Source organism: Stigmatopora nigra, chromosome 2, assembly GCF_051989575.1.
Source record: "Stigmatopora nigra isolate UIUO_SnigA chromosome 2, RoL_Snig_1.1, whole genome shotgun sequence".
NCBI classification, from domain to species: domain Eukaryota; kingdom Metazoa; phylum Chordata; class Actinopteri; order Syngnathiformes; family Syngnathidae; genus Stigmatopora; species Stigmatopora nigra.
In genome coordinates, this window is record NC_135509.1 from 7869237 (window position 1) to 7894907 (window position 25671).

Genomic DNA, 25671 nt, shown 5'->3' on the forward strand with positions numbered 1-25671 from the left:
GTCTATACACCCTACTTTTTTTTTCTTTTTTCCTATACGTGTAATCAAGCACCTGAGATGCAAAACAGTCGTCGTCGGGCATCCGCTTTGGTTTAAGATGAAACGGAGTACGAGTGGCGCGCCAGACTGCTGAGAAAAACAGGGGCGCCAGATGTTCTTTGATGTTTATAATAGCATATATTATTAATATTAATTAGAGCACATAGTCAATGACGCGTTTGGGACGTTTCCAAGTCAATTAAGCCGTGTGGCATTCAGGGTACAGTGGAAACAATATTTCAGGGCAGGTGTTCTAAACTCCCCGGGTAAATCTTTTTATCTGCACGCTAGGAAAACAAGCGTTTTGGAGCTGTATTTCGCTCTCCTATCTGCAATAATAATTAAAAAGAGGATTAAACGACAGTCAGGCGCCTGAAGCCTACAGCTTAAAGCACCCCGAGTGGCGTTTATTAAGAAGAGGAACACCTTTACCCAATACCGTGGAAACGTGGGTGAGTATTGTGGTGGATACAAAAGCCCTTGGTTGATTAGTGGAGATGATTTTGCTAATAACCTAGGGATTCTTCTGCTATGTATGAAATGATACCAAAAGAGTAAATCGTTTTTTTTTGGTGGTTTTTTCCCCCCCGACTACACCGCTGAACTCAATTACTTTATTTCCTGAATGATAAACAGGCGTCTGACGAGAAGAATATTACGATGGTATTAACGAAAATGCAAAAGCGACTCTGTTGCGTCCCTCTGCTCGAGAGGCAGAAACGTGAAACCCGCTTTTACGTCATTCGTCGATAATGAGTTTGTCGCCGAGGAATATTCCGAGTGTTGTTAATGATGTTAAAGTCGTTTTAAGCGCTAATCGTGTGCAGCTCAAGTGGTGATTCATTTAGAGTTGTACAGAAATCATCGTTCGTTTAGGGTTTGTTCGCTGCCGTCGATTGGCGTGACCGGATGTTTGGTCGCCGGTCTTTTGGTCCCCGGGTCTTTTGGTCCCCGTTGGTCGCCAATCTTTTTATTGCCAATCTTTTGGTCGCCAATCTTTTGGTCGCCAATCTTTTGGTCGCCAATCTTTTGGTCGCCAATCTTTTGGTCGCCAATTTTTTGGTCGCCAATCTTTTGGTCGCCCATCTTTTGGTCGCCCATCTTTTGGTCGCCCATCTTTTGGTCGCCCATCTTTTGGTCGCCAATCTTTTGGTCGCCCATCTTTTAGTCGGCAATCTTTTGGTCGCCTTTAGGGTTAGGGTTAGGGTTAGAGTTAGGGTTAGAGTTAGGGTAGGGTGTGTTTAAATACAAAATGGTTAGGGTTAGGGTGTGTTTAAATACAAAATGGTTAGGGTTAGAATCAGGGTTAGAGTTTATTATCTAAGTACATTTGACAACCATAACCCTAGCGGCGACCAAAAGAGCGGCGACCAAAAGACCAGTGATCAAACGTCCGAGCACCTTGGATTGGCCGCATTTTCCACTCCAATCGCCGTCGATGGCACTACAACAAAGTCCCTCTACGCCCCAAATGAATGATCAATTATTCATGGGCATGGTGGTTTTCCTTATTCATTCCTCTGTAACCGCCAACTATTTTGTTTACCGTTGTGTAAAGGGTAAGCGTTAACCTTTTCCCGCCATCAATCACCAAGCTGGTAATAGGGAACGCCAGCCACGCCAGCCAACTTTGATCGACGGCTACGTAGCTTTTTTTTTTACGGGCAATTATTAGTCCCGGCTGTCTTGATTGGACGCCTTTAAAAGAGCGAATTAAGGAGAGATCACGCGAGAGAGACGTGAAACCGTCTGCCGCCTGACCTTGAGGTTAAAAGTACTAAATGGAGCACTTAATGATTATGTGTCAGAGCATTTTAGGATTGTTTGGGGTATGTTTTCCTCTAAGCCGACGCCATGTAGGTCAGCGGCCTAAAGCGTGCATCCTTCATTAGTTGACCGTGGTTGCCTTCCTCCAATCTGCTCCGATCAGATATTGAGCCGAGCAATTTGCCTCCTATTCAAAGCGGACGGCCATTTCTAATTTGAAATGCTATTTAGAATCTAAATCCCGAGCAGTATCAGAGAATATCAAACAAAGGAGCCGTCTCTCACCCCGACAGCCGTGACTGTACTATATTTGCCTTCCATATTGAGCACATCAATAACATCATGACCACCATCGGCTATAGTATGAATAATGCAGCTAGTAATTCTGGACTAATCAATGTTCCTCAAGCTGAACATCTGGCACTGGTAATTCTTTCTCGGCATCTCCGCTCTCCTGAATTAGAAAACGCTCGCTCACATCCAAAAAAACAGCAGCAGACTCCATCGGTAACGAGATGCCCGAAACCCCCCCCCCCCAAAAAAAAAATATGCAGTGGTTGCTGGAATCTATCCCAGCCAACTGTGGGTAGTAGACAAGAGACACCTTGAATTGGTTGTCAGCCAATTGCAGAGATAGAAACTCGTTTTAACAATCAATTCTCAAGACATATTCATAACTTCAGTAAAATTAACGGTTTGCCTCTGCATAGTTGAAACCGATAAAAATATGCAGTGGTTGCTGGAACTTATCCCAGGCAACTGTGGGTAGTAGGCAGAAGACACCTTGAATTGGTTGTCAGCCAATTGCAGAGATAGGAAACTTGTATTAACAATCAATTCTCAAGTTTTTGAGCATAAATTCAGTGAAATTAACGGTTTGCCTCTGCATAGTTGAAACCGAAAAAAATAGAGACAACTTGAATTGGTTGTCAGCCAATTGCAGAGATAGAAATTTGTATTAACAATCAATTCTCAAGACTTAGGACATAACTTCAGGAAAATTAACGGTTTGCCTCTGCATAGTTGAAACCGACAACGTCATCAAAAGTAAGGATTCCAGCGGAGGGCGTATGATACAAAGGAAAATATTAGAGTAGACATGATGACTTTGAGTTGGAATATGAAATTCAATGTAGGTAAAAGGTTAAAGGTCTCAAAAAACATGATTTTGGGGATTCATTTAACGTATAGGTTCAAACCGAAGACAAATTTACAATCACTCAGTTCAAGTGCAGTGCAAGAAAGAAACGACCCGAATTATCCACTCACAACCACTGAGCGGGAATCAATCGCACGAATGAACACCGTCAGTTCAGTACGACAAATTTACCAAACGGTAATCAGCTCAAATTTACACCTCTCGACTCTAGTTAACAGATTAAAAAAACGAATAACTTATCGTCTTCAAACGACATTTTACCCATGCACTCAAAGTCAAACATTCATCAACACTCGTTAACTTCCCCTTGCAATTCATCGCAATTCGAAACCAAAAGTGGGTCATTCGCCAAAAAGAGCACCAATCCACCAAGATTTCTTCCCAAATTTGGTCGCGTGTCCTCATCACCGGCAGCCAATGAGTGAAATGAGAACCCTCAGAAAGGGTTAAACCCTCATCAAGTGGTGCGTGTTGGCCATATGTGTAGGATTTACCTATCTGTCCTGTAGCAGACCTGAGTGTTGAGCCCGGGCCAGCCGTGTGTGATTGTGTTAATTAATCTGTCATTGTGAGCGCGGGGAGCAGCTGCAGAGGTCTCAGGGATATATTGTCAGAGCTAAACAATGCGCTGCTAAGCCCCCAGAGTGAGTCTACCATTACACACGCCTAAGAACAGAGGAGGGGGGGGGGACCCAAAGAGAGAGAATGGGTAAGATAGAGAAAGAGAGAGAGAGAGAGCCCGCCGGATTCATCATTGACTAAAGCAATGACGCCTGACCTTTACAATGAATTAGTTTCCATGCTTAATATTGACTGAAATTAGAGTCTGATGCCGAATGCGCCATGTTTTTTTTTTCCTTCAGAAAGGTTTCTCGCAAATGATAGCCAACGTTCTCCCGGTTTGGCTACAATTGGGGGAAGAAAAATAATAAATACAACGCCCGGGTTAAAGCGCTAGTCTGATTTAGGCCCATACATGGAAAATATGTAGATTAGTGCTATATGTAAACAAAAGATGTAACAAGATTAGGCTGGATCTGTTTATCTGGGCGACGTGGAACGGTTCGGACTTGACTCAGGGGAAGCAGACGGGTGGAGATGATGGTGGTTTCTACTTTGGTGAAAGCGTGTTAGCGGGATGCCATGACAAGAGTGGCATTTACCCAGAGAGCCAAATCATCCAAAGCACCAGGTGGAACAGAAGACTATCAATAAAAATACCAGGTGGTAGATCAAATCATAAAAATCACTGGGTGGTATATATCAAATCATTAAAAACACCAGATGGCATGGATTAACATCTTGTGCCCCCGGAGGCAATTGGTTGAGGATGTGACAGATATAAAATAGAGGGTACTAATTATCACTACAATGCCATTATCTTTTTAGGGAAAATACACAAAAAATATAGTCCTTGTGGATGTCAGGGAAATTGAAAATACTGGCCTGCCATTTTAAGGCAAACAAAAAAATTGTACTTAAAAACAAAAGTGACAGATGGAAAATATTGAGGATCATAAATTGCAGTTTTTTTTCTCACGTCGCCGATGAGAAGACAAATGAAGATGAAACAATATTAAAGTCATGCTAACGTGATCTGCTATGAAATTTATAATGAGAAGGCTACAGGCGACGCCACTTTAAATCTGTATGGACATTTATTGCATGTTATTCGTCTGTATAATGCAAATCTAAAAAAATAAAAGATTTAATGAAAGCGGGGATGAAACGTGCCATTGGCCACATGCAGCTAATAAGCCTTTCCAAATGTTTTTGGGTGACAAAGATCATATTTGGATTTTGAAGAGCTTTTAGTAAAGTGAATCTGTGCAATTGAGTCGTTTGGAAAGGAAGACTTTTGAATATTTTGGTTGTATTTTTTATATATGAATAGTAGTAATAGTATTTAATTTGTTGACATTAATGTAAAAGGCAAATTATTCTGAAAGTTGGCAAAATAGCTGTTGTCAGGCGCTTTTTAAAAAAATGCCAAGTACGGGTCGTTAGGGGTGCTGGAGCCTATCCCAGCAAACTATGGGCAGCAGTCAGGGCACACCGTGATTTTGAAATAATAAATGGATTAAATGAACTGAATTAAAGGGCCTAAATATCCAGTGTTTTATAGATCTAAAACAATGTTTATTTGAGCTTTTTTAAAATATATTTTTAGATTTTACAAAATTATTTTTGAACTAAAAACCCAGAAAAAATTGATTACAAATGACAATTATTGATTTAAAAGGGTGAAAATCAGGAAATTTAATATACATCTATACTCTTCATTTTAATTTGACCCTAAAACAGAAAGTCAGCACTCATGATTTACTTTCTCGGGCCGCAAAAAATGATCTGGCGGGCCAGATTTGTCCCCCGGCCCGCCACTTTGACACCAGTGGTCTATTTATCTTTCTATTCTAAGCCTATCTTATTGTTTTGTTACCTGTAGCCGAAGCAGGAGAAGAGGACCGACGTTCAGGGACGCTTCCCGAGAGCGAGCTTCCGGTCTCGGCCGCCGATTCGTGGTGACTCGGGCCACTTTTGCTACCAGGCCGACTTCCCGCGTTGCCGTCTCGATCCGGCATCCCCGCCTCGCCGTCGTCGGCGGGGAGGCGTCGCTCGGACGGGAAGGAAGAGCTCTGCCGAGGGGTCTGATCGGCCGAGTTGAAGATATTCCGCGGGGGTGTCACGATCCGCCAGCCCGGGTAGATGGCCGAATCTCCCGCCTTCTGGAGATAGTCTAAGTTAGCGGCACTCAAAGGAGGGTGAAGGTGATTCAAGGCCATCAGAGAGGAGCCCTTGTCGCCCAGTGGACCCAAACTGGTGGAAACCCCACGACCTAGCATCTCTCGGACTTTAACGTCCACCTCAGCCGCGGCCAGGAGCTGACTATAATCTGACTGGTCGCTTCTCTCGGCGCCGATGAATCGGTCGTGGAGGCGAGAGATGTATTGAGAGTAGAGGTTACTCTGATATTCCTCCGTCAAACGATTGAGGCGAACGGCGCCGTCGTGATGTGGTGGCAGACGCGCCTTGGAGGCTAGTTTATTCAGGTGGACCTTCATGTGGTTTTTGAGGAACCATGGTTCCTTGAAACGCCGCCCACAGATTTGACAGCAGTGTTCGAAAGAGTCTTTATGTTTCCTCATGTGACCTTTGAGGAACCAAGCCTGGCTAAAGGTTTGTCCACAAACATCGCATGGGAAGTCGCCACCGCCTTTCCCCTTGTCGCTGACCCCCGCCGACTTCTGCCCGGCGCCGGATTCGCCGGTGATGTGCGCCGTCTCCACGTGGGCGATAAGCTCCTCCTCCTGGGCGGCGGCAAACTCGCACAAGGTGCATTTGTAGGGTTTGTGTAAGATCCGGATGTGACGTTCTAGTTCTTGACGTTTCCTGAACTTGCCCTTGCAGAAGGAGCAGCGAAAACCGCTGGGTGGGGGGCGGGGGGTTTCGTCCTGGACCGGCGGGGCTTCGGGGGAGGCGGCGGGCCGGCCGTCCGGGAAACGCGATGGGGGTCCCTGAAGTTGGGCTAAACCGGCGTGAGCGGCCCGCATATGCCGGTCCCTCAAGATAGCCCGTTCTTCCAGTTCGTGAAGCAACCTGTTCTCTTCCCGACCCCGTCCGCGGCCTTTACCCAGAATGCCTTGCTTGTGCGTACGCAGGTGTATCTTTAAGTTGCCCTTCTGCGCCGCCCTGTGGTCGCAGTAAGGGCATTTGAAGGGTTTTTCACCCGTGTGTGTGCGCATGTGGAGTGACAGAATACTGTTGAAACGGAACCGTTTGCCGCATAAGGGGCAAGGGTACTTCCTGTTTTTGCGCCCGTCGTCCTGCGGCGAGCTCACCTGGCTCACCAGGCTTTGATTGGTCACCCGTAAGAACTGCGAAAGCTCTACTCGGCCGTTCATGCTGCTGAGAATTCTGGCGTCTACCATTTGATTGGCCAGAAGCGCCATCTGGCTGCTAATTGGAAGGCCTAATGAATCTGTCCTTTCACCGCCTGGCTAAAGTTAGTGAGTAGCAGTCAGGGGTGTTTGAAAGGTCGGCAGTGAACTGAGTGCTGGCCGGCCTTGTACTTATTCAGTGTACAACAGGATGTGGATTCATGCTGATCAGATGAAATCTGGGCTTGTTGCAGCTCAGACCTAAAGAGAGAACAAAGGGAACATTAAGTGCATTCAAATTGGAGCTAAACAAAGGAAGCATTCACAGGCAGAGAAAAAATAAAATGACCCCAACTCCAATGGATCTCCAATGGAATATTTTAACTGAACTTCAGCAGGAATAAAACGGAACTTGAACGTATGTTGATTGATGGCAAAAGATGTCCTTAACATTTGAACTCTGTTTCTAAATGACGTCATATGACTGCTGTTGAATTCTAGCAAAATCCATTTAAACTCATGGACATGTATATATATTATTAATACAATATATAGTTACTGTACATTGACCTAAAATTAATATTGTTGATTTCTAATTGGAAGCCGACTAATATGGCCCGTTACAACAACAAAAAATAGTTGGAAACCACTGTTGTACATATAAATCTCATATTTTAGTGGAATGCACACAAAAATATAGGAAGAATAATTGAAAACATGAATGAATTAGAACCATTTTAAAATTGGACGTGACTTTTAAATCACCCTGCATTTTATCATGAAGCTTTTACAGTCACTTTTTGGGCTTAGAGTTGAAAGACAGACGTCCAATCCATTGATTATCTCTCTCAAATTGTCAATGGCAGGTGAGGTGTTATACGCCATTTGAAAGCACACATTTACACTTCCTTCTTCATAACACACTTAAAATAAAGCAATCAATGAACAAAAGTAGGTTAGACCAAACCCAGCAAAGACTACCTGAGACCCCCCCCCAATTGGAGAAACTGCTGATTAACTCCAAGCGCCAAAACCTTACTCAACAAACACCAAAGTCTAAGATGGAAATCTCCCACATCAAAGTCTGACCTCTCCTACTTAGCCTCTTTCTTTTACATTTTCTCAAATAGGACTTGAAAAAAAAAGATTAAAGTAAAATGCGTTCAAGCACAGGAGAGAAAAATAAACAACTTAATGATGCAAAAAATGCAAGTATTCAAATGGAAGGCTTCCCCCCCGCCCCCCAACACCAGGCACCCCCCCCCCCCTTATTTGCTTGGAGCATAGCAGCAAAACAAAGGCGGAAATTCACATGGCGCGACACTGGCAGGGGTCACATAAGCGAGCGGCGGAGGGCGGGCCAACAAAGCCTTCACTGTCCGCCTTGAATGAACACAGGCTTACATCATCCGGGCCTGCGACCGCTCATGAAAATGATGTACGCAAAAAAACGTGTGGTTAAAGGAACGGCGGCGGCCTGGCCACGTTGGGCTATTGATCAGCGATCAATGCCACCGTGCAGAGTTCGTCTAATCATATCTGACGGAGACCAAAGGGAATGTGCTTCATATTACTTAACCTTGTATTATACCCAAGCACACTTGTTTGCGTGTGCACGTTTGCATGTGTGCTTGTGCGGATTACGGTCATTTGAACTATGATTGCGGTGGCTTCTATTAATGGCAGTGGAAGGCGCCGACTGTGATAGTGATTTGAAGTATGTGCCCAGATCGATAATATGGATTTAATTTTCAAAGTCTGGCTAGGTTTTTTTTTTAGTCGGGTTGCCGTGACGGAGATAGACGTCCAATCCATTTTTGACTGGGAGGGGTGGGTGAACGGGTGTGCATGACTTGAATACACACTAGCTATTTCCTATGGGTAGATTCATTCATATCTGGCAACCTGAGGCTGGAGGTAGGCTTAGAAACTTGACTGGACGTTTAGTCGCCGGTCAAATTTAATTAGATATTAAATAGTACTTAGATATTAAACTCTCTCTCTCATGAATATAATTTTGAGAACTGGCTGCAACAGTAAACTCACTGTCACCATTTGACCGGCGACCAAAAGACCGGCGACCAACAGGGACCAAAAGACCGGCGACCAAAAGACCGGCGACCAAATGACCGGCGACCAAAAAAACAGCGACCAAAAGACTGGCGACCAAACATCCGAGCACCGTTTAAAAATAGTGACATAAATCCTTCCAAAATAGTCAATAATCTTATAAGATTTTATATTGCGTGCAATTTTAAGGAGAATTAAAAAATTACAACCAATTGCGAGGCACAATAAGACATCATCCATCACACCTATCATACATAAAGACAATTTGTTCAACCAGCTAACCTACCTTACATGTTTTTGGGTGTGGTAGGAAAGCACACTACACAAAGAAACCCCTAAATTTACCAGTCGCCCCTCCCAGTCAAAATGCATTGGACATCTAGCATCGTCAATGACAGCAGGTAAGTTAACGATTTAGGTTCAAATATAAACTAGTCCATATGAGGTCTAGTTGGCATTTACGTGGGATTTGACCCCCTTGTCTTTGCCACAAACTGACATTTTGTTCACCACCCAAATAGATAGAACCCTGGGCAGATACCCACAATGCCCGTGGCAAGAATCGGCCCTGGCTTTAAACACTACGTATTAAATTGCACTCGTTCAGGTGTTTCCCGTCCGTCAGAGTGCATTAGGCTGATTTTGGAGCTCGTTTGGGGAAGGCTACGAATCATCTGGCCTCAACGAGGAGCAGGTGCGATTACACGCAGGCAATAAAGAAGTAGAAAATGGAAGAGAGATTTAAACAAGCCGCGGGAGCGCCGCCATCCAAAATTGCCGCATTTCTTTTCCCAGGAATTTGTAAGCCGTTTAATCAAGGAGCAAGTGGAGATTGTAATCTTTTAACTTTGTCGCCGCCGTATTTTTGTCAGCCAGCCGAGATGGACAGTATTGTAAATCCATAGTGAGGTGACAGCGCTCAAGCGCGCAAATAAAATTTATGGATCAGAAGTGCATATTTCTTTTTTAACAGCAGATGCAAGGCATTAATAATTTGCTTGGTCGCTGGAGCAGAACGCAACACGCACCACAAACAGCTTCTGTAAACTGCGGAATGTAAATGATGCGTAGAAATTAAAGCTTTATGAATAAAAGCAATTATTTTCTAGACAAATAAGAAGCCGTGGAAAATCCTGCTCGAGTCACTCAAGTGCTTTTGTGACTCGCAGACAAAAATCTGACAATCGGCTTTTGCATGAAAGGAAATTATTTTTGGAGGTCAATAGTAGGACGTCACAGTCATTTGGGTTGGGGAGGGTTGGCAGCGATTGAAGGATTGCTACTTTTTGTTTTGTTTGGTTTTTAAGTGAAGATATTTTGATTTTTTTAAGATGAAAAGTGTCTTTAAAATATGAACTGTTGGGTATTTAAATACTTTTATAACTAGTAGGGCGTCCAATCCATTTGTATTCATTGCCAGTTGTCCTACTTTAAATGGATTGGACGTCTATTTGTGACAATGGAAATGAAATATGATTACCTAATACAAAATGTATTAACTTATTAAATATTGGGAAACATTAGAGGCATTACTTGAAAATTGTGTAGTTCAACTTGTAGTCATTACAATTTTTAATTATATACAAGGTGAGTAAAAATGTCAATATTAATCTTATTGAAATATTTTAGCCAACATTTAACCAACATGACGCCACCTCAAAGGCTACTTTACTAAATTCAATAGATTGAATTTGAATATTAGCACTTTTACAATTAGTTTTTTTAAATACTTCAAAATATAGGAAAATATTTGCTATTCCTAAACAAAAAATAGCATTTGGACAACTTCTACTGTCAATAAATGATCTTTTCATGATCATAAAAGCTGTCAATCCATTAATTTTTAATTATATCAATAAAAACAGCCCTCTGAATGAAACCTTAAATACAACTTATATGTCAATATGAATTGCAGTAAGGTTATTAACCATTATGCAAGAGGAAATGTCACTATTTGTTGGACAGGTAGGACAAAAATGGTAAAAATTGAGCCAGAAGCAACAGGACAACAGCCTGCGGAGTGTCCTGTCAGGGTCTTGGGGGGCCAGCGGTAGGTAACACAGCTGCCCACCCCGACTCAGACAAAAGATAGCACCCATACACTTCCCGACAAGTAGATTAATGGAAGCCCATAGGAGCTTCTCTGTAGGCCCCCCCAAATGCGTGACGGAGATAGAATAGTCTAACCGGCGCCATTCATTACTGCAGGAGCAAAGAAAGAGCGCACACAGCACTGACAAACTAGCGCCTTGTGAGTAATCGCTAAAGAACTCATAAAGGAATGCATACACAGACTAAGAAGGCATGATTTTTTGCATCAAAAATGGCGGAGAAATGAGTGGAAATCAGTGGAGATGCAGCTGGAGGCTTCCGATCAAATGCTGATTGAGTACGCAAGGCGGGAAATTGTTGGGTTCGCTGACTGTAGTTGGGAGATGGATGTCAACTGGTGAATTGACAAGTGGGTTTTGTTGTGGTTGTTTTGTTGTTGTAATCGGCGGATAATCTATTTTGACAGGGAGATGTGGGCTAGTTGACAAAAATAATGGAGTCATATTTGGAGCATTTTATATGTATTTATTTCAAAGTTGCAATTGTTGTAACAAACGACATCATTTTGGGTAGGTGGGCAAATTTTGGATTATAAATGGAACATTAAAAAGCCATCATTTGCTATTGCCAGCACCTGTAAGCCATTTGTTTAAATAATTTACAATGACATTAAAAAATACATCTGGCGTCCACATAGTTATTCGCTATCATCCTCTCCCAGTGCAAATGGATTGGACGACTTGTGCCTTCAGTTCAATAAGATGAAACCATTTTAGAAAAAAAAAATCCCAATATTGCTTGAACTTTAACTTTTGCCCACCAAATATTCATTTAAGTTTAAACTAACAAGTCTTTTCCACCAAACTGGTCCAAACCTTAATACAAAGTGTCATACTCCAACTTCCTGAGACCCTTACAATAGCACCCGTACAAAATCACACAATAATATTCGTTTTTTCGCCATCAATACTGAATATGTACAAGGCGGCCAATGAGTTAACGAGGTACCTTAAAATACCCCAAAACCAACAGGTAGTAACTGCGAAATGACCAAAAACCAGCAGAAAGTGACCAATACACAAGGAGTAGCTTGTAAATTCCCCCAAAATCAATAGGAAATGCTCCAAAATTTTAGTGCTCGGACATTTGGTCGCTGGTCTTTTTGGTCCCATTTTGGTCGCCGGTCAAATCGTGACAGAGGGTTTACTGTTGAAACCATTTCTCAAAACTAGATTCATGAGAGAGTTTAATATCTAAGAGAGAGAGTTTAATATCTAAGTACTGTTTATTATCTAAGTACATTTGACCGGCGACCAAACGTCCGGTCACAAAAAGTTTCACGAAGTGACCTGAAAGTACCCTGAAATAACAAGTGCCACAAAATGAACTCACTGCCTTCCATTGACAACAATAGACTTCCAATTCACTTAAGCCTAGCTATGGATACTCATCTTTCAGTGTCAATTCAATTGAATTAGACGTGTTGCACTGTCATTGGCGCCAAGTAAGTTCACTTTCTGGACCAAAAATAAACTAGTCCGGCCCACACGACATCTAATTGGCATGAATGTGGCCCACAAACCAAACTCAGTCCTACACCACTGGTTTAGACTTTTTTTTTCTTTTTAAATCACTAGTGTATAAACAGTTGCCGATATTTACGCTGCGCCACCTGTTCTTCCTGGACACAAACAAAGCATTTGGCGTTAAGATGTCTCCCGCGCAGGGGACGCCTTCACGCAGGCCAATCCGCCGTCAGATAGTCGGGCCCGAGCAGGACGGCGGCCAAAATCCAACAGAACTCACACGGATCTCAAAAGAATGGTTCCTTCTGGGTCGCTGACAACACATTGACACGCTTTGTGGCACTTCCTGTCCCGCGGCTGGAAAAAAAAGGCAAACTCCCGCCGCCATTTGAAAAGATGGCGAAAACCGGGAAAGCAAAGACGCCAAAGCACTAAAAACAAAAGACATTAAAGGAGTCATCACAAAACCACAGCAGGAGTCGGGTAATGCCACTTACAGTATCTCATTAAGCTATGGCATCTACGGGAAGGAAAAAAATGACAAACAAAGAGTATAATCCAAGGCACATTAACTGGCCTGATAATTCAATGAACTCTCATTTGGCAGCCATCTTTTTTTTTTTTTCGCAGTAACACACACATGCATATTCTTCCCTCTTGGACCCGCCCCTCTTCTGTGTCAAAAACAACAAAACATCCACCATTAGACAACGGGGTACCCACGTAATTAGAAAATGACTTCCTTTGCAATTCCAGCTAAGTAGTTTACACACTGTAATTACAGGGACAAAAAAATCATCTTTTCATCATTTCGCTGATTGAGCTCATCAACCCGACGGGATCATGGGACGGATCGGGGAACATCTGGTTCGCAACCCGGTTTTTGGGGGATGACCGTGACAGGGTTCGGAATGACAACTCAAAAAGGGCTTGTTCTGTTATTTTTGGAAAACGTTCAATTTCGTGGGTTGGGACGGACTTGTTCGTGGTTATTGACAAGGTTAAATGTCCAATCTGTTTTGACCGGGTAGGGGTGGGTAAATGTTTATCAATTGGAATCCAAAAGTTGAGTATTATTGACAACTTTTGCATTTTTTCCAAATTTTTGAGGAATAATTTTAAAAGGTACGATTTTGGGATTTTTCACCATTCGGTTACATTATCGGAAATTGGGCCCAATCATAGGATGCTATCTTAATATTAGCTTCCCGCAACAGCTATCAGAACGTTTAGCTTCTGATAAAGTTTACACCCGATGCTGCAAAGTACATAAATATATATATATTTTAACTCTTGGCTATATCATTGTATATTTTAAATTTTTAATGGTACTTTCTAAATGAATCAAATCCTCTAAAATCATAATATCAGGCCCAAATTCTTTTGTTTTCAGTCATTTAACCCTCACAATCAAAATAAATTGTCCATCAAGTGCTATTTAAGCGCTTTTTTGGGTCATCACGAAAATTAAAGATTGACATATCCAATCCATTCTGACTAGCAAACCCAAATAAACCTATTTTCATATTATTGCATCTCTTTTGCATGCTTCCAAAATTTACATTTTCCCCCCTATACGAATCCAATGGGATCGCGTCCAATCCTTTTTTGTCCACTCACTCCTCCTCATTAAAACGAATGAGACACTTATCACCATCAATGCCAGTTCTTTTAAAATCGCTTCTTCAGGTCAACACAAAACTTTCAAGGTCACTTCACTGGGACCATCTCCATAACATTTTCTTCCCTCGACCTTCCTATGCAACAACTTTTCTTTCTTTTTTATCCTATTTTTTTAGGTCGTAGGGGGTGTTTCTTTCTCCTAATTGTGTTTTCGGCCTTGACTTTCCAACAAACGCGTTGAAGGTGAAGTGCCTTGTCGGGCCCGTGTCCTGTGTGTTGGCAACACAAGCCAATGTTTAATGTGGCAGCTGTTAGCCTCGTGGATTCTCACTAATCACTCTCTCCTGATTACTCTGATGAGTGTATGATGCTCTTAAAAAATCAAGCCGCGGTGGAAATAAAAAATAAATAAAAAAAAAAGGAAGAAAAATAATTATCATCATCTCCCTAAGTAGTGCAGCTGCACCCGCCTGCAATAATTACAACTAGAACACAAGCGGCTTCTCCCATCACTTACAAGCACTTATTATTAGAGGTAGGGCTAATTGGCGACAATTCTTCACGGAATTTGTCGTAAAAAAAACCAAACCTCCAAAGTTACGGCGCATTAGCGGGTTCCGATCCGGGGCGTGCCGATAAAAAGGAACCCGAGGGGGGGTGGGGGATCGGAGGGGCCCCGCCAGGAGCCTCTGTCTTGGCCCCTCCCCCCCTACGTCGGGGTATCAGCCTGGCAGAAACAATTAACATTTTCATAAAAACAATTCCCTGCCTCCAATGGTCCCGTGTAATTTGTTTTCCATCTCTGTTCATTAATCATTGTTTAAATCGGCGAGCCGTCGCCTCCGCTCTGCCATCTGCACTCAGCTGTGTTACAGATATGACACCTTCCGCCTTAATGGGAGTTGACAGCCAGGAGAGGGGGGCCTGACGAACAGGAACCGCACTTCCACCTCGCCGAGTGCCGCGTGTTCTGTCGGATTTCTATACTTGTCGGAAATGGAGACTTTGTCGTTCTGCGCCGTACGTTTTTTTGCTCAATTTTGTAGATTTCAGGGCGCATTCGAACTAGGAAATGTCATAGTTCGCTTTCTCATTCCGATGTTCTGTCAGATTTTGCTAATCGGCTCAAATTGTTGCCACTTTGGATGAATGAATAAATTTCAAGGCATATTCGAACCATAAAAAGTCATTGTTCACTTAATTTTGTCCAGTGTCTTGCCAATTTTTGCAAAAAAAAAAAACGTTTCTGCAATAAAAACAAGTGTTCTACCGTACTGGAATAAGTTAATTTTGGTTTTTGACGCTGTGATGGTTGGTATACCTGGAAGGCTAAAGCTAATGTTTTGATTTGTAATTTAAAACAAATAACTACCGTATTTTCATGATTATAAGGCACACTTAAAAGTCTGAATTTTTCTCCAATATAGACAGGGTGCCTTATAATCCAGTGTGCTTTATATATGGAAAAAAAATCAAATGTGTCATTCTTTGAGAGTGCGTCTTTAAATGCATTGCGCCTTATAGTTGTGAAAATACTGTGTACAACTGTGCAATAAAGCTGGTCTCAACTAAAAACTGAGAAAATCATAAAGTGAAGGCCAAACATAAAACAAAAACATGTTTACTTTGGTGCTCAGAAATAAACGGATATAAATATACTCTCCATTTTTAGTGTTTTTTTCCCAAAGTGATATACCAAAATGTCAATTATTGTCTTTAAGTGTAATATCAGGATCAAATTGTCAAAATGGTGATATGAATAGTATCTGCAGATGAGGCAATACACACTGCTCAAATGTCTTCCATTCTATGTCCCTTCCTCACCCCTCCCCTCGTTTGTCCCCCAATAAATAGAGAAGCTGCGTGACAAACTGGGCGGCTTCTCAAAAATCGATTTCCGCATCTCCTGCTAAAAAAGCCTGACTTCAAATCTAACAAAAATCAAAACCATTACTTAGAAAACCACAATTAGACTATCCCATCTACGAGAACTAGCAAAAACCGACCAAGTAGGAAAAACCCATAATCCGAGAAAGGCGCCAAATCTGACAGGACGCCGGGGCAAGTGTGAGATAGGCTGCTGATTGGTCTCCGATGCAAACAGTCGGCAGCACACAACACTTTAGCGTGTTAAAAAAAAACAAAAGAATGCATCGGTTTGACGAGAGTGAAAAAAAGTCATGCTAATAACAACACATTCCACATTTCGACAAAGTGCTTTAGCACCCCTGCCCTCCCTTCTGGTTAAATTAGCGCAACGACAATATGCTATTGTTTTCCTGGAATTGGGAGCAAGGTTATTAATTATTCACTGTTGTGTTCTCATATCACGGGGCGATGCTTTTCACAGTATTGCCTCATAGATCAAATACTCACGCAAAATTTCCTCTAGGCAACAAAAAAGGGGGTTCAGGAGATGTAAAGTTTCCTAAAGAGTTTAACAAATGCTTAAATGTGATAGGACAGGTGGCTAAAAAAAAAGTGGGATTTCATCCATTCAAGTCACAAGTGGCGGGAAACTTGGGCGAAGCAATAAAGGCGATTTTTTGGGGTGACATTTTCTAACAAGGGCGACGTCGCACCAAAGTAAATGATGCGCATATTTGGGGTTGAATATTTCATGTTGATTGATGGCAGCCACTTCCACCCACCTGCTCCTCATCCCGTCCCACCGGAGCTGGCATGAGGAGAATTCCGTAATTGAGAGGAGCAGAGCCGACTCTCCCTTTACTCGTATGTGACAGATGGGGCATCTTCGCTTCAAAGGAGAGCATTTGGAAACAGGCGGAAGGGGCACCAAGAGCTGAAGTGGGGGGTCCGAAACCCACCCACCTAAGGCAGGTGACAAGGAACCACTTCAAATCACCTCACCTTCCAAAATAAGTCCACCCATCCCATATAAAAACTACCATCAAACTACATAAACGCTCTTATCTCAACTTACTCAACTTTAAAATAGCACATATCCCCTTATTTTAGGAAGCAACACATGGAAAAACATGTTTTTTTTCGTGAATAATGACGTTTAGTAACTTACCTCGACTTGGACAGGCGAGGATGGACGTCTGGGTGAAGAGGGGAAGGAAGGAAGGGATGTGGAGAGAAAGAGGCGGAAGTGTGTGCGAGAATGCCCCTCTTCAAAATAAATGATCAATAAAACGATCAAGTGTTGACGTGATGTCGGCTATACGTCTCGTATTCCCGTCGGCGTGGAAGAAGTGAAATGTGGTGGTTGTCCGTTGGTTGGTGCGCGTGCGCGCGTGCGTCCTCCTCATTCGGACGCGAGCGTGCGAGTGGGAGAGACGTGCGCCGTGGCGAGCGTCAAAAATGTGCGCCTCGCGCCTCATCATCATCCTCGCTCACATGCCGACGTCTCTTTGAATACATAATGGGCTATTATGCGCGTCACGTTGGAGGAGTGCCAATTGGACGCCCGCAACAACAAAAAATATTTGCGGCAAACACAAGGCCATTTTCAGAGTGCTCACTCTCTCTCTCGATAAATAGGGGCTTTTTTTTTGTTGTTGGAGGATCCCAAATTTGGATGACTTTCAGGAAATGTTTGGGGATTAAAAGAGAGAATATTGTATGTAGTGGGGTGTTCTGTTCGTTTGTTTCAACTTTTCTGTGTTACTTTGATTTTAATTTGTGCTTTGTTGATCTTTTTTTTATATCTTAATATTTTGGGATGTAAAGTAGATGATAAATGTTTTATTAGATTTTAAACTTGGCTGAAGTCTGTAGGGATTTAATGTTTTTATATATATATTTTATCCCTTTTTAAATGGAACATGACAAGACAAGAAACTTGTTTATTATAAAATGTAACGTCTTTTTAATGCTTTTATTGTGCCTAAAAATCCATAACTTTTGTCTTTTAAAAACTCTGAAAATAGACGTGGATTCCCAGATCCTATTGTAAAAAATCCATAAAATCCCCTTAAAAAAATACTGACTATATTTATTTCAAGACCAAAACCACTGAAACATTAAAACAAATTGAAAAAATACTTTTAACTTGGAATATTTGATGGGTCTCTCCATACCAACAAACAAAAAATTCTAACATACTTTCACAATAAATGCATTGCATTCATGTCTGAGATGCCTGGACTGTTGGGCTATCATGCTAACCACTTTTGTATTAAAATAGTTTAATCAAACCCATCAAAATGACAATAAAATGAGGTATACTCACCTTCAACAGTGTTTGTTCACCCCAAAAGAGCAGTACTGGTCAATGATTGCAGAAACTACTAGTATTTGTACCAATATGGTGGTTAAACAACATCAGCAAGTTTCCAACTGCTGGTGCGCTAGCCAAGATGGCCACCTTTCTAAAGGATACATGTCCAATTATGCTTTTCCTGTGTATTTAAATGTATTTATCACAAGTAGACTTCCAATCAGTTTGATGTGAAAGAGTGGCAGCTCATTCGCTAACAACCTTCCACTTCAAATAGATTGGCCAATGAGTTTAAAAAAAAGTTCTTCCTCTGGCCAAGCCTCACTCTCCCACCAATGGCTTTATCACTAATAGACATCTCTTCCATTTGATTCAAACTCATGGCCACAAATTTCAAGATTTGGTATCGCAAACTCAGACGAACGGATCCTCCAACCCGTTCTTGGACGTCTTTGACATTTTTAGGTTTGCCCCACCCCCTCTCCGCACCTGTCTGGATAACAATACTACTAGTTGGAATCCATAATCACACAACATTTCAAATCCCCTCCTAATCCCCGAGATGTAGATTTTTTATGCGTTTCATCCCAGTTTATGTGCTCATTTTTTCTTTGAAAAGTAGTTCCGCTCTGTTCCGGCACACACCTCAGGAAGATTAACCTACATTAAGACCGTTGATCTGTGTCTCGCAAGCGCAATGCTAACATTTTAAGCGTTGCCTAATCTGTCTCATGCTACCTGGATTTTCATATTGGTGAAATAATCCCGACGAGAGGAAAAATAAGGGCCGTGTCACCTCAGGATCGTTTGAAAAGCTTCTTATCGGAGACCCGCACTCCCGGCGTTCTACTAAAAAGGCCAATGATATAGCCTGGCGAGCTCACAAGCTACGGATTTAATCAAAGCAGCTTGGGTCAGAGTGAAGTTTGCTCGCCCTCAGCGTGAGAAAAAAAACTAAAGTTAGAACTTGTGTCCCAAAACAAAGAGACTGACGTCCAAGGGTCAAGTTGGAGAGACTCGGAATCATCAAAAAGTTGTCGGAAGAAGGATTTTGACATAAAAAAAAGGCCGAGTTAGGGCAGGTTGAACCTTGAAGGATTAAACAACAACGTGGATGGATTACATCCATTGGGACTTGCGAAACTTAATCTCAGAAATAACGACAATAACAAGAGCTCATGAGTCTTGACTTTTCCAGTCATATGAGCCTCCAATTCAAGGGGATTTTCAAACTTCTGTTTTCCTGAGATGTCTTTTTAAATTGGAAGATAGATGGTATTAAAAAAAAGGTTTAAAAGTTACTGAAACTGTTTAGACAACACAGGCAATTTTCAATCCTTGTTTTGGGACATGTAAACAAAATCTTTTATTGTTCTTTTCCACTTAAAGGGGCGTCATCACCTAACACAAAATCATGAAGTAGGAGAAAAGTGACCGACTTCAAACTGGAACATGATTGATATTAAGCAGGAAAAGCTTCCAAAACAATTAATGGAACCAAAGAGCAAGCGAAAGGGAGAGAAATCCACCTCTGGGAAGTGGGTTAACCTTTGTATGGGTTGTGTTTTGAGAGATGAACGTTTTTCTGGCCAGAAAAAAAAAAATCCAACCGTGTTATTTGTGTTGCATCCTGGCAGCTTTAAACTTGGAAAGCCGTTTCACGGGGGCCTGAGGAAGGTCTGCGTCTGGCGCCGTGTCCTCCTGCTTCCACTCCATGATAGTCGGGAGCGCCGGGGGACCGATGTTGAGCATCGGAAGGGTGGAGGGCATGGGGTCTTTTTCTACCACTGTACCTGAGAAGGCCTGAAAGATGAAAATGGCAGAGTGAGGTTTAACGGAATGACCAGAAGAAATATAACTCTTTGTTGAAAAAAAGGGTTGCCAGATTCATTGACAATTAATCTGGTATCTAATCAGGGGGGAAAAACTTGACCGAAATATTTTCGGAAATCTTTTTAAAAGCCTAAATTATCAAAAAGATCCTAAGGGGGTTTACAGACAACAAGCATTAAAATATTTTTTAAAGGAATGAATGAAGTAAATATTGGAAATTTACATTTTTCCACTTATTCGCAGTCACATGTTTTTTTTTTTTTATATATTTGCCAAGGGGCATTACAGACAAAAGAAGAGCCAACAAGCAGTAAACATTATATTAGTGAAACCATGAACAATAAATCAGTGTAGTAAATATAGTCAAAATGTTGTTTTAAACTTTTTCTATTGAAAAAACATTTAAATTAACTTTTTTTTTCAAAATAAAAGATAATAGACATTATTCACTTTAAAAATAAACTAAATTTTTAATCTTCACAGAAGAGCTTCTCATTTTTATATACATATATTGTTTTATCAGGTATATTGTCTCAATTATTTGAACCCAAAAAGTATTCACTTCATAATTATCAAAAAGTAAAATAAGACAATACAAATGTACATATTTTTAACGAATTGCATTTCAAATCTAACCTTAAAACATTAAAAAAAAACTTCATTTTCCTTGCTAGGCATTAAATACTAAGAAAAAAATCTACTTCTAAGGTGTATTTGCCATTTGAATGAATTAGTGTTACCTCAAAGAGTCTGGAGGACGTCCCCCTGGTGCCGTCCTCCTCCGTCAAGCTGTCACTGTTGTCGCTGGGCGCGCTTTCGTCGTGGCTAAGAGCGCGAGCGACCAGCCGCCGCTCGTCCACGTCGGCCGCGCTGCTCTCGCTTGTGTCGCTGCACACGCTGTTCTCGCGGCTGCGTGACTTCAAGATGGACTTCTTGGGGATACGTTCCCCATCTTTAACGTCCACAAACAACCTGAGGAAGCATAGGAATCCATCAAAAATGGTCTAAAACAATGCACTGCCTCACTCTCACCTGTAGATGTCAACAGGGGTGGTGATTTTGGGAACTTCGTGATGAGCGTGGCCGTGGTGGTGACCATTTCGCTTTTTCCGCTTAGAGTGCTCCTTCTGTTCTTTCCGTTCGCTGAACTTTAAAGTGGTGTTTTTATTGGTGTTGATTCTCACCTAAAGCAAAAAATAAATATAGCGGAGTATAAGTCACATTTTTTTCATAGTTTGGTTGGACTTGCATCTAATACCGTATTTTCCGGACTATAAGTCACACTTTTTTCATAGTTTGGTTGGACCTGCAACTAATACCGTATTTTCCGGACTATAATTCACATTTCTTTCATAATTTGGTTGGACTTGCAACTAATACCGTATTTTCCGGACTATAAGTCACACTTTTTTTTTTCATAGTTTGTAACCCAGATTTGGCAGAGTATATTACTGGCCATTAGTAGGCAGCGTCTACCTTTGACAGTTAAATAATATTAAAGAGAAGGTTTTACAAGTCCAAATAAAATTAATTAGACTATGAAAACAGTACTATTCAACACAATAAATGAGGTATAACCGTACATTTATTCCTCTTCATTGTGTATTATTTGGCTAGTGAGACATCTAGTCGGAAAAATACTCCCATTGAGCTTGAGTAGGAATTTCCAAAACAAAGGTTTTTTTTTTATCATGCTGACCTTCTTGGGTTCAACCGTGTGGGAAAAATATATGGTGGGCAGATTGCAGTGCTCGTCGTCTTCTTCTTCTTCTTCTTTGGTGTCTTCGCCCTGGGTTGCGGTATCTTGTGGCTTTGCGGCGAGCCCGCCCTCTAGAGGATGGGAGTCGCTTTCATTCTGCTCCTCCGAGGAAGAGGAGGAGGACGGGTCTTCGACGACTGACTTTTGGGGCAAACTGAAGGGATGACAAGAGAAATAAACCATGGGAAGGGAAGGCAAAGACGCTTGGGGATGTACCTGTCGCGTTCATTTTGGAGTTCCTCCAGTTTCTCCAGTTCATCCAGTCGAGCCCATAACTCCTCATGGGTCATTGCGCCCCCAGTGCTTCCGTTTGGTCTGGCATCTCCTTTTCCGTCGATTTCTTCTTCTTCCTCCACCAAATCCAACACAGTTTCCAGTTTGGGCTTTGAATTTGGCCTGTGAGCCACGCGACGCTTTCCTGCAAATACATTTTATTTGCTCTTAAAACAGCTAGGAATGACCGCCAATGATTTATGTTGAGGAAAATACCTTTTGTGATGGTTTGATTGTTTCCCATCACTTCTCTGATGTCGACATAGTCTCCTTTTTCCTAAAAAAGCGTAAGCAGAGTCTGTAAATACCTCTACCGCTATTAGTATTTGATTTTTTTTTTATTTTCAAGCAACGCACATTTACGATATCTTCCAAGTCCTTCACCATTTTTACTCTGGATTCAAAGTTTGTCATGGTCTTGGATAGACCGCAAAGTTCACTCTTCACATCTGTAACAAAAGGTTTTCATACATTAACATGAAAATCCCGGAAACATGTCTAATGCACGCAGTTGTTATGACGGCCAATGAGTTCATTTAAAACTACCCTTTTTTTCCCGAGTTAAGAAAATTCAGCTCAGCTTTGAAGTGAATGATGGAAAGGCCACAAATCCTCTATTTAAGCAGAGAGGAGAGAAACGATGACACTAAACGGCACAAAATATCCTCTGGCCTCAGTAGCACTCCGGATCATTAAATCTTCACAACAATTAAGCCCTTTTACAAAATGCAAGCCGAGAGCCCTTGTTTCCATGGCGATGCGGAGCCCCTTCAGTGTGTGCATCAAGTGGAAGTGAGAAAAGGTCAAAAGAGAGACGGCCTGACATGTCTGACACATTTCAACTCGCCATGTTTGCATTACAGCACTTAACACTGTAATAGCGGGAAGGGCGGTGCCACGACATTTGGGGGTAAACAGGGGGATGGTAAGGGGGGTCTCTTTCTTGCCTCACTAAACACGCCACCTTATAATAGTCTCATCAAAGACTGTCACGTATACCCGATTCTAGTCACTTGATTGGAATGAACAAAAGACAGAAAAGACATTTGATATTTTACTTCACTGGTTGTAGGAAACAGAAATACATTAAATATCATACTTGGTATACCATAGAGGAGCTCAATATGAATTAAAGGAGACGCTACAGTGTCAAAATTATATAATTTTGGAAGGGATCTATCGCTAATAATGAACAAATCATAATCCAGGATTTTTGTTCCAACTGATAAAGCATAGACAATTAAAGCAAAGAGGTCTTAAACCAGCATCATCTGATGGCAATCAACTGATTACTTTTAAGATATCAGATTGATGAAAATGTATCCTCTTTATCGGTTAGAATAAAAACCTGCACCCACTGTGGACCTTGAAGACCGGTTTAGACACCCGTGTCATAATCAATTCTTTACACTTGGGTTTGTTGCTCGCTGCAACAAACAATACCCCATTAAAGAAGTTGCCTTTCCGCTAAGACTGATGTAACAACGCCCTCTGCTGGTTATAAACCAGACCTGAAAGTGTGACAGTTTCACAAAGGGGTGTAATGATTTTATTTTTTATAAAAAGGGACTTACATTTGAGCCTGTGGTCGACGATTTTCTCAGCCTGCTTGGTGGAGCACTTGGCAAACCAGTTGTCGCCCAGTAGCACGGTGACCTCGTTGCAATGCACCAGTTTCCCAGGCATGAAAGCCATGGGGCCGAACGGCACCTGTTGGCAGGAAGGAGGATGGCATCCAAGCAAAGATTTAGCCACAAAATGTATTTTAACATCAAAATCTTGTCTCTCTATCCCAAAAAATGGATGCTAAGAACATCATACTGCATACATATCTACAATTCCTACCATGATGTCATAAGACAGCTTTTCCGGCAGCGTTTCAAGACGTTCTTTCAGGGCTTCGTAATCACCAGAGACCTTTTGCCTAAACATTCATAGATAGAAATTGAGAACTTGTGCAAATAAGTAAATGCATTATTATTAGGAAAGTGAAAGTTTATGTAGAATTGAAAAATGACCCATGTAGTTACTCGTATGTCCACAAGAGTTCACTGTTATTGATTTGAATTTGCAAAGGACTAACAAGGTAATGTTTTTCAAGTTCAATTGGCTGATTTTGCAGAATTTGGTCACCAATGCAACCAAAATGTCTAATACCTGTACCTGGTAGGATTCCTACCCTTATAGAGAGGATGCTTACCAATGCTGAATCTGGTTTTCGCAGTCCTTCACCACCTATTATTATTTGGGCAAAAAAAGTCACATTGTATGATCATAAGGAAATCATAATTCGGAAGTTGCAATGTATTCCAGGAAAATTGCCCCATCATATTCTCATTCTTGTTGAACAACAAGCAATCTCTAAATGTTAAAGTGCTATAAAAATATCAACTTAATGCTAAAGGAAATTTACATTTTAACTAGCATCAGTCAATAGAATTGCAGTTGGTTGTCTGCTCATAAAAATAGTTGGAATGTGCATGAAAAAAATGCACTTTGTATGGTACAGTTTGACATCAGTTAAAAGCAAATGAACCACATATTTTTGACAAACACAGAATAGGGAAGTCTGCAGATCAAAGCTTAAACTGAAAGTTTATATTATGCATGCAGATCTTCCTATAAAATGTGTTCTTTTGTGACGGGTGGCATGCAGAGGTGACATGCTTCCTTTAGCTAGCTTAGCTGGTTAGCACACACGTTCACCTTCGCTTAACCCACAATAAACTCTCAAAATAAAATATTTTTACATAGTAAACCCCACACTCAAATTAATTTTAATAGATCAATACGGGACTTGAGAGTTTTGAATGCTTGTCAAAAGAAGGAACGTTCTGGAAAACGAAACGTCATGTGTTGTGCACAAGTTAAACGTGACACACTGGTTTGCCAAGACGTTCCATTATTGCATAGTTGATCTAAATTTGGCCAATTGCTGTTGCAAAAACATCTCGTTGGTCCACCGCGTGGCGTGCAGCTGTTGTTTTACTCGATCCCCCCACAGCGATCGTGCTTTTTTTGTTACTATTTACCTTTTCATGCTCCTGTCGGAGCCTGAAAACTCTGCTTGGATCCTCCATACTGATCGGACTCGTCTCGGCCTTTATCATCCCAAGGGTACAGCAATATTTGAGGGGTACTTTTAATGAGCTACAAACAAAGCTCAGGGGTTGTTGTGAGTCCTAAACAAGTGTTTATGAATGCAGCAGGAGCTTCTCCTCGGACCCACTATAGTAGTCATCAACGTGTCAGCGGTAATTATCCACACTTTCAGAAGCAATAACATCTCACATTCGCATTTCAGGATCCTTGCATTATTCCCCTCTTCAAAATGCAAATTTTTGAAGAAGATGCCCAGGCAAAATATTTCCTCCTCAACGTCTGCGCCACAAACTACGGAAATACAGTGAATGTGATGGTTGTTATACCAAAACATCCGGTTATAGTCGGGGTCCCTTTCAAAATAAAACGAGAACATCTCACTTAATCGGGTGTAATAATAAACT

General features: G+C 41.6%; 2 protein-coding genes across 7 annotated transcripts in view; both read right to left on the reverse strand.

The window, feature by feature from the left end:
• Nucleotides 1-19591, reverse strand: part of LOC144213128 (zinc finger protein 536-like) — a 44987-nt gene extending 25396 nt beyond the window's left edge. For 3 of the 6 annotated variants that reach the window (XR_013329896.1, XR_013329895.1, XM_077741439.1), the window contains exons 1-2: nt 18313-19591; nt 5406-7104 (exon numbers count right to left, since the gene is read on the reverse strand). Coding sequence is in view for 3 of the 6 variants with exons in the window: in XM_077741439.1 (XP_077597565.1) it covers nt 5406-6915 (1510 nt within the window). In the remaining 3 variants the exon portion in view is untranslated. Of the gene's footprint in view, nt 1-5405; nt 7105-17151; nt 17464-18312 lie in introns of those variants that run through there. The other 3 variants (XR_013329890.1, XM_077741422.1, XM_077741429.1) reach the window with 3 other exon arrangements.
• Nucleotides 19592-19655: 64 nt separating this feature from the next.
• uri1 (URI1 prefoldin like chaperone) lies at nt 19656-25604 on the reverse strand. Its single transcript, XM_077741462.1, has 11 exons — nt 25198-25604; nt 24366-24400; nt 24011-24089; nt 23740-23875; nt 22523-22614; nt 22382-22442; nt 22109-22310; nt 21833-22046; nt 21166-21317; nt 20874-21105; nt 19656-20103 (listed from the first exon to the last, which is right to left on the reverse strand). The coding sequence occupies exons 1-11, from the start codon at nt 25273-25275 to the stop codon at nt 19915-19917; spliced, it is 1470 nt and encodes a 489-aa protein (XP_077597588.1). The 5' UTR covers nt 25276-25604; the 3' UTR covers nt 19656-19914.
• Nucleotides 25605-25671: the final 67 nt, after the last annotated feature.

Excerpts from the sequence above, each read along its gene's own strand:
- uri1 (XM_077741462.1), bottom strand. The coding sequence starts at position 25,275 with ATGATAAAGGCCGAGACGAGTCCGATCAGTATGGAGGATCCAAGCAGA. Across the intron at positions 21,318-21,832 it reads ACACGGTTGAACCCAAGAAG|GTGAGAATCAACACCAATAA; the intron begins GTCAGCATGATA and ends TTTTTGCTTTAG. Across the intron at positions 20,104-20,873 it reads CGTCCTCCAGACTCTTTGAG|GCCTTCTCAGGTACAGTGGT; the intron begins GTAACACTAATT and ends TTCATCTTTCAG.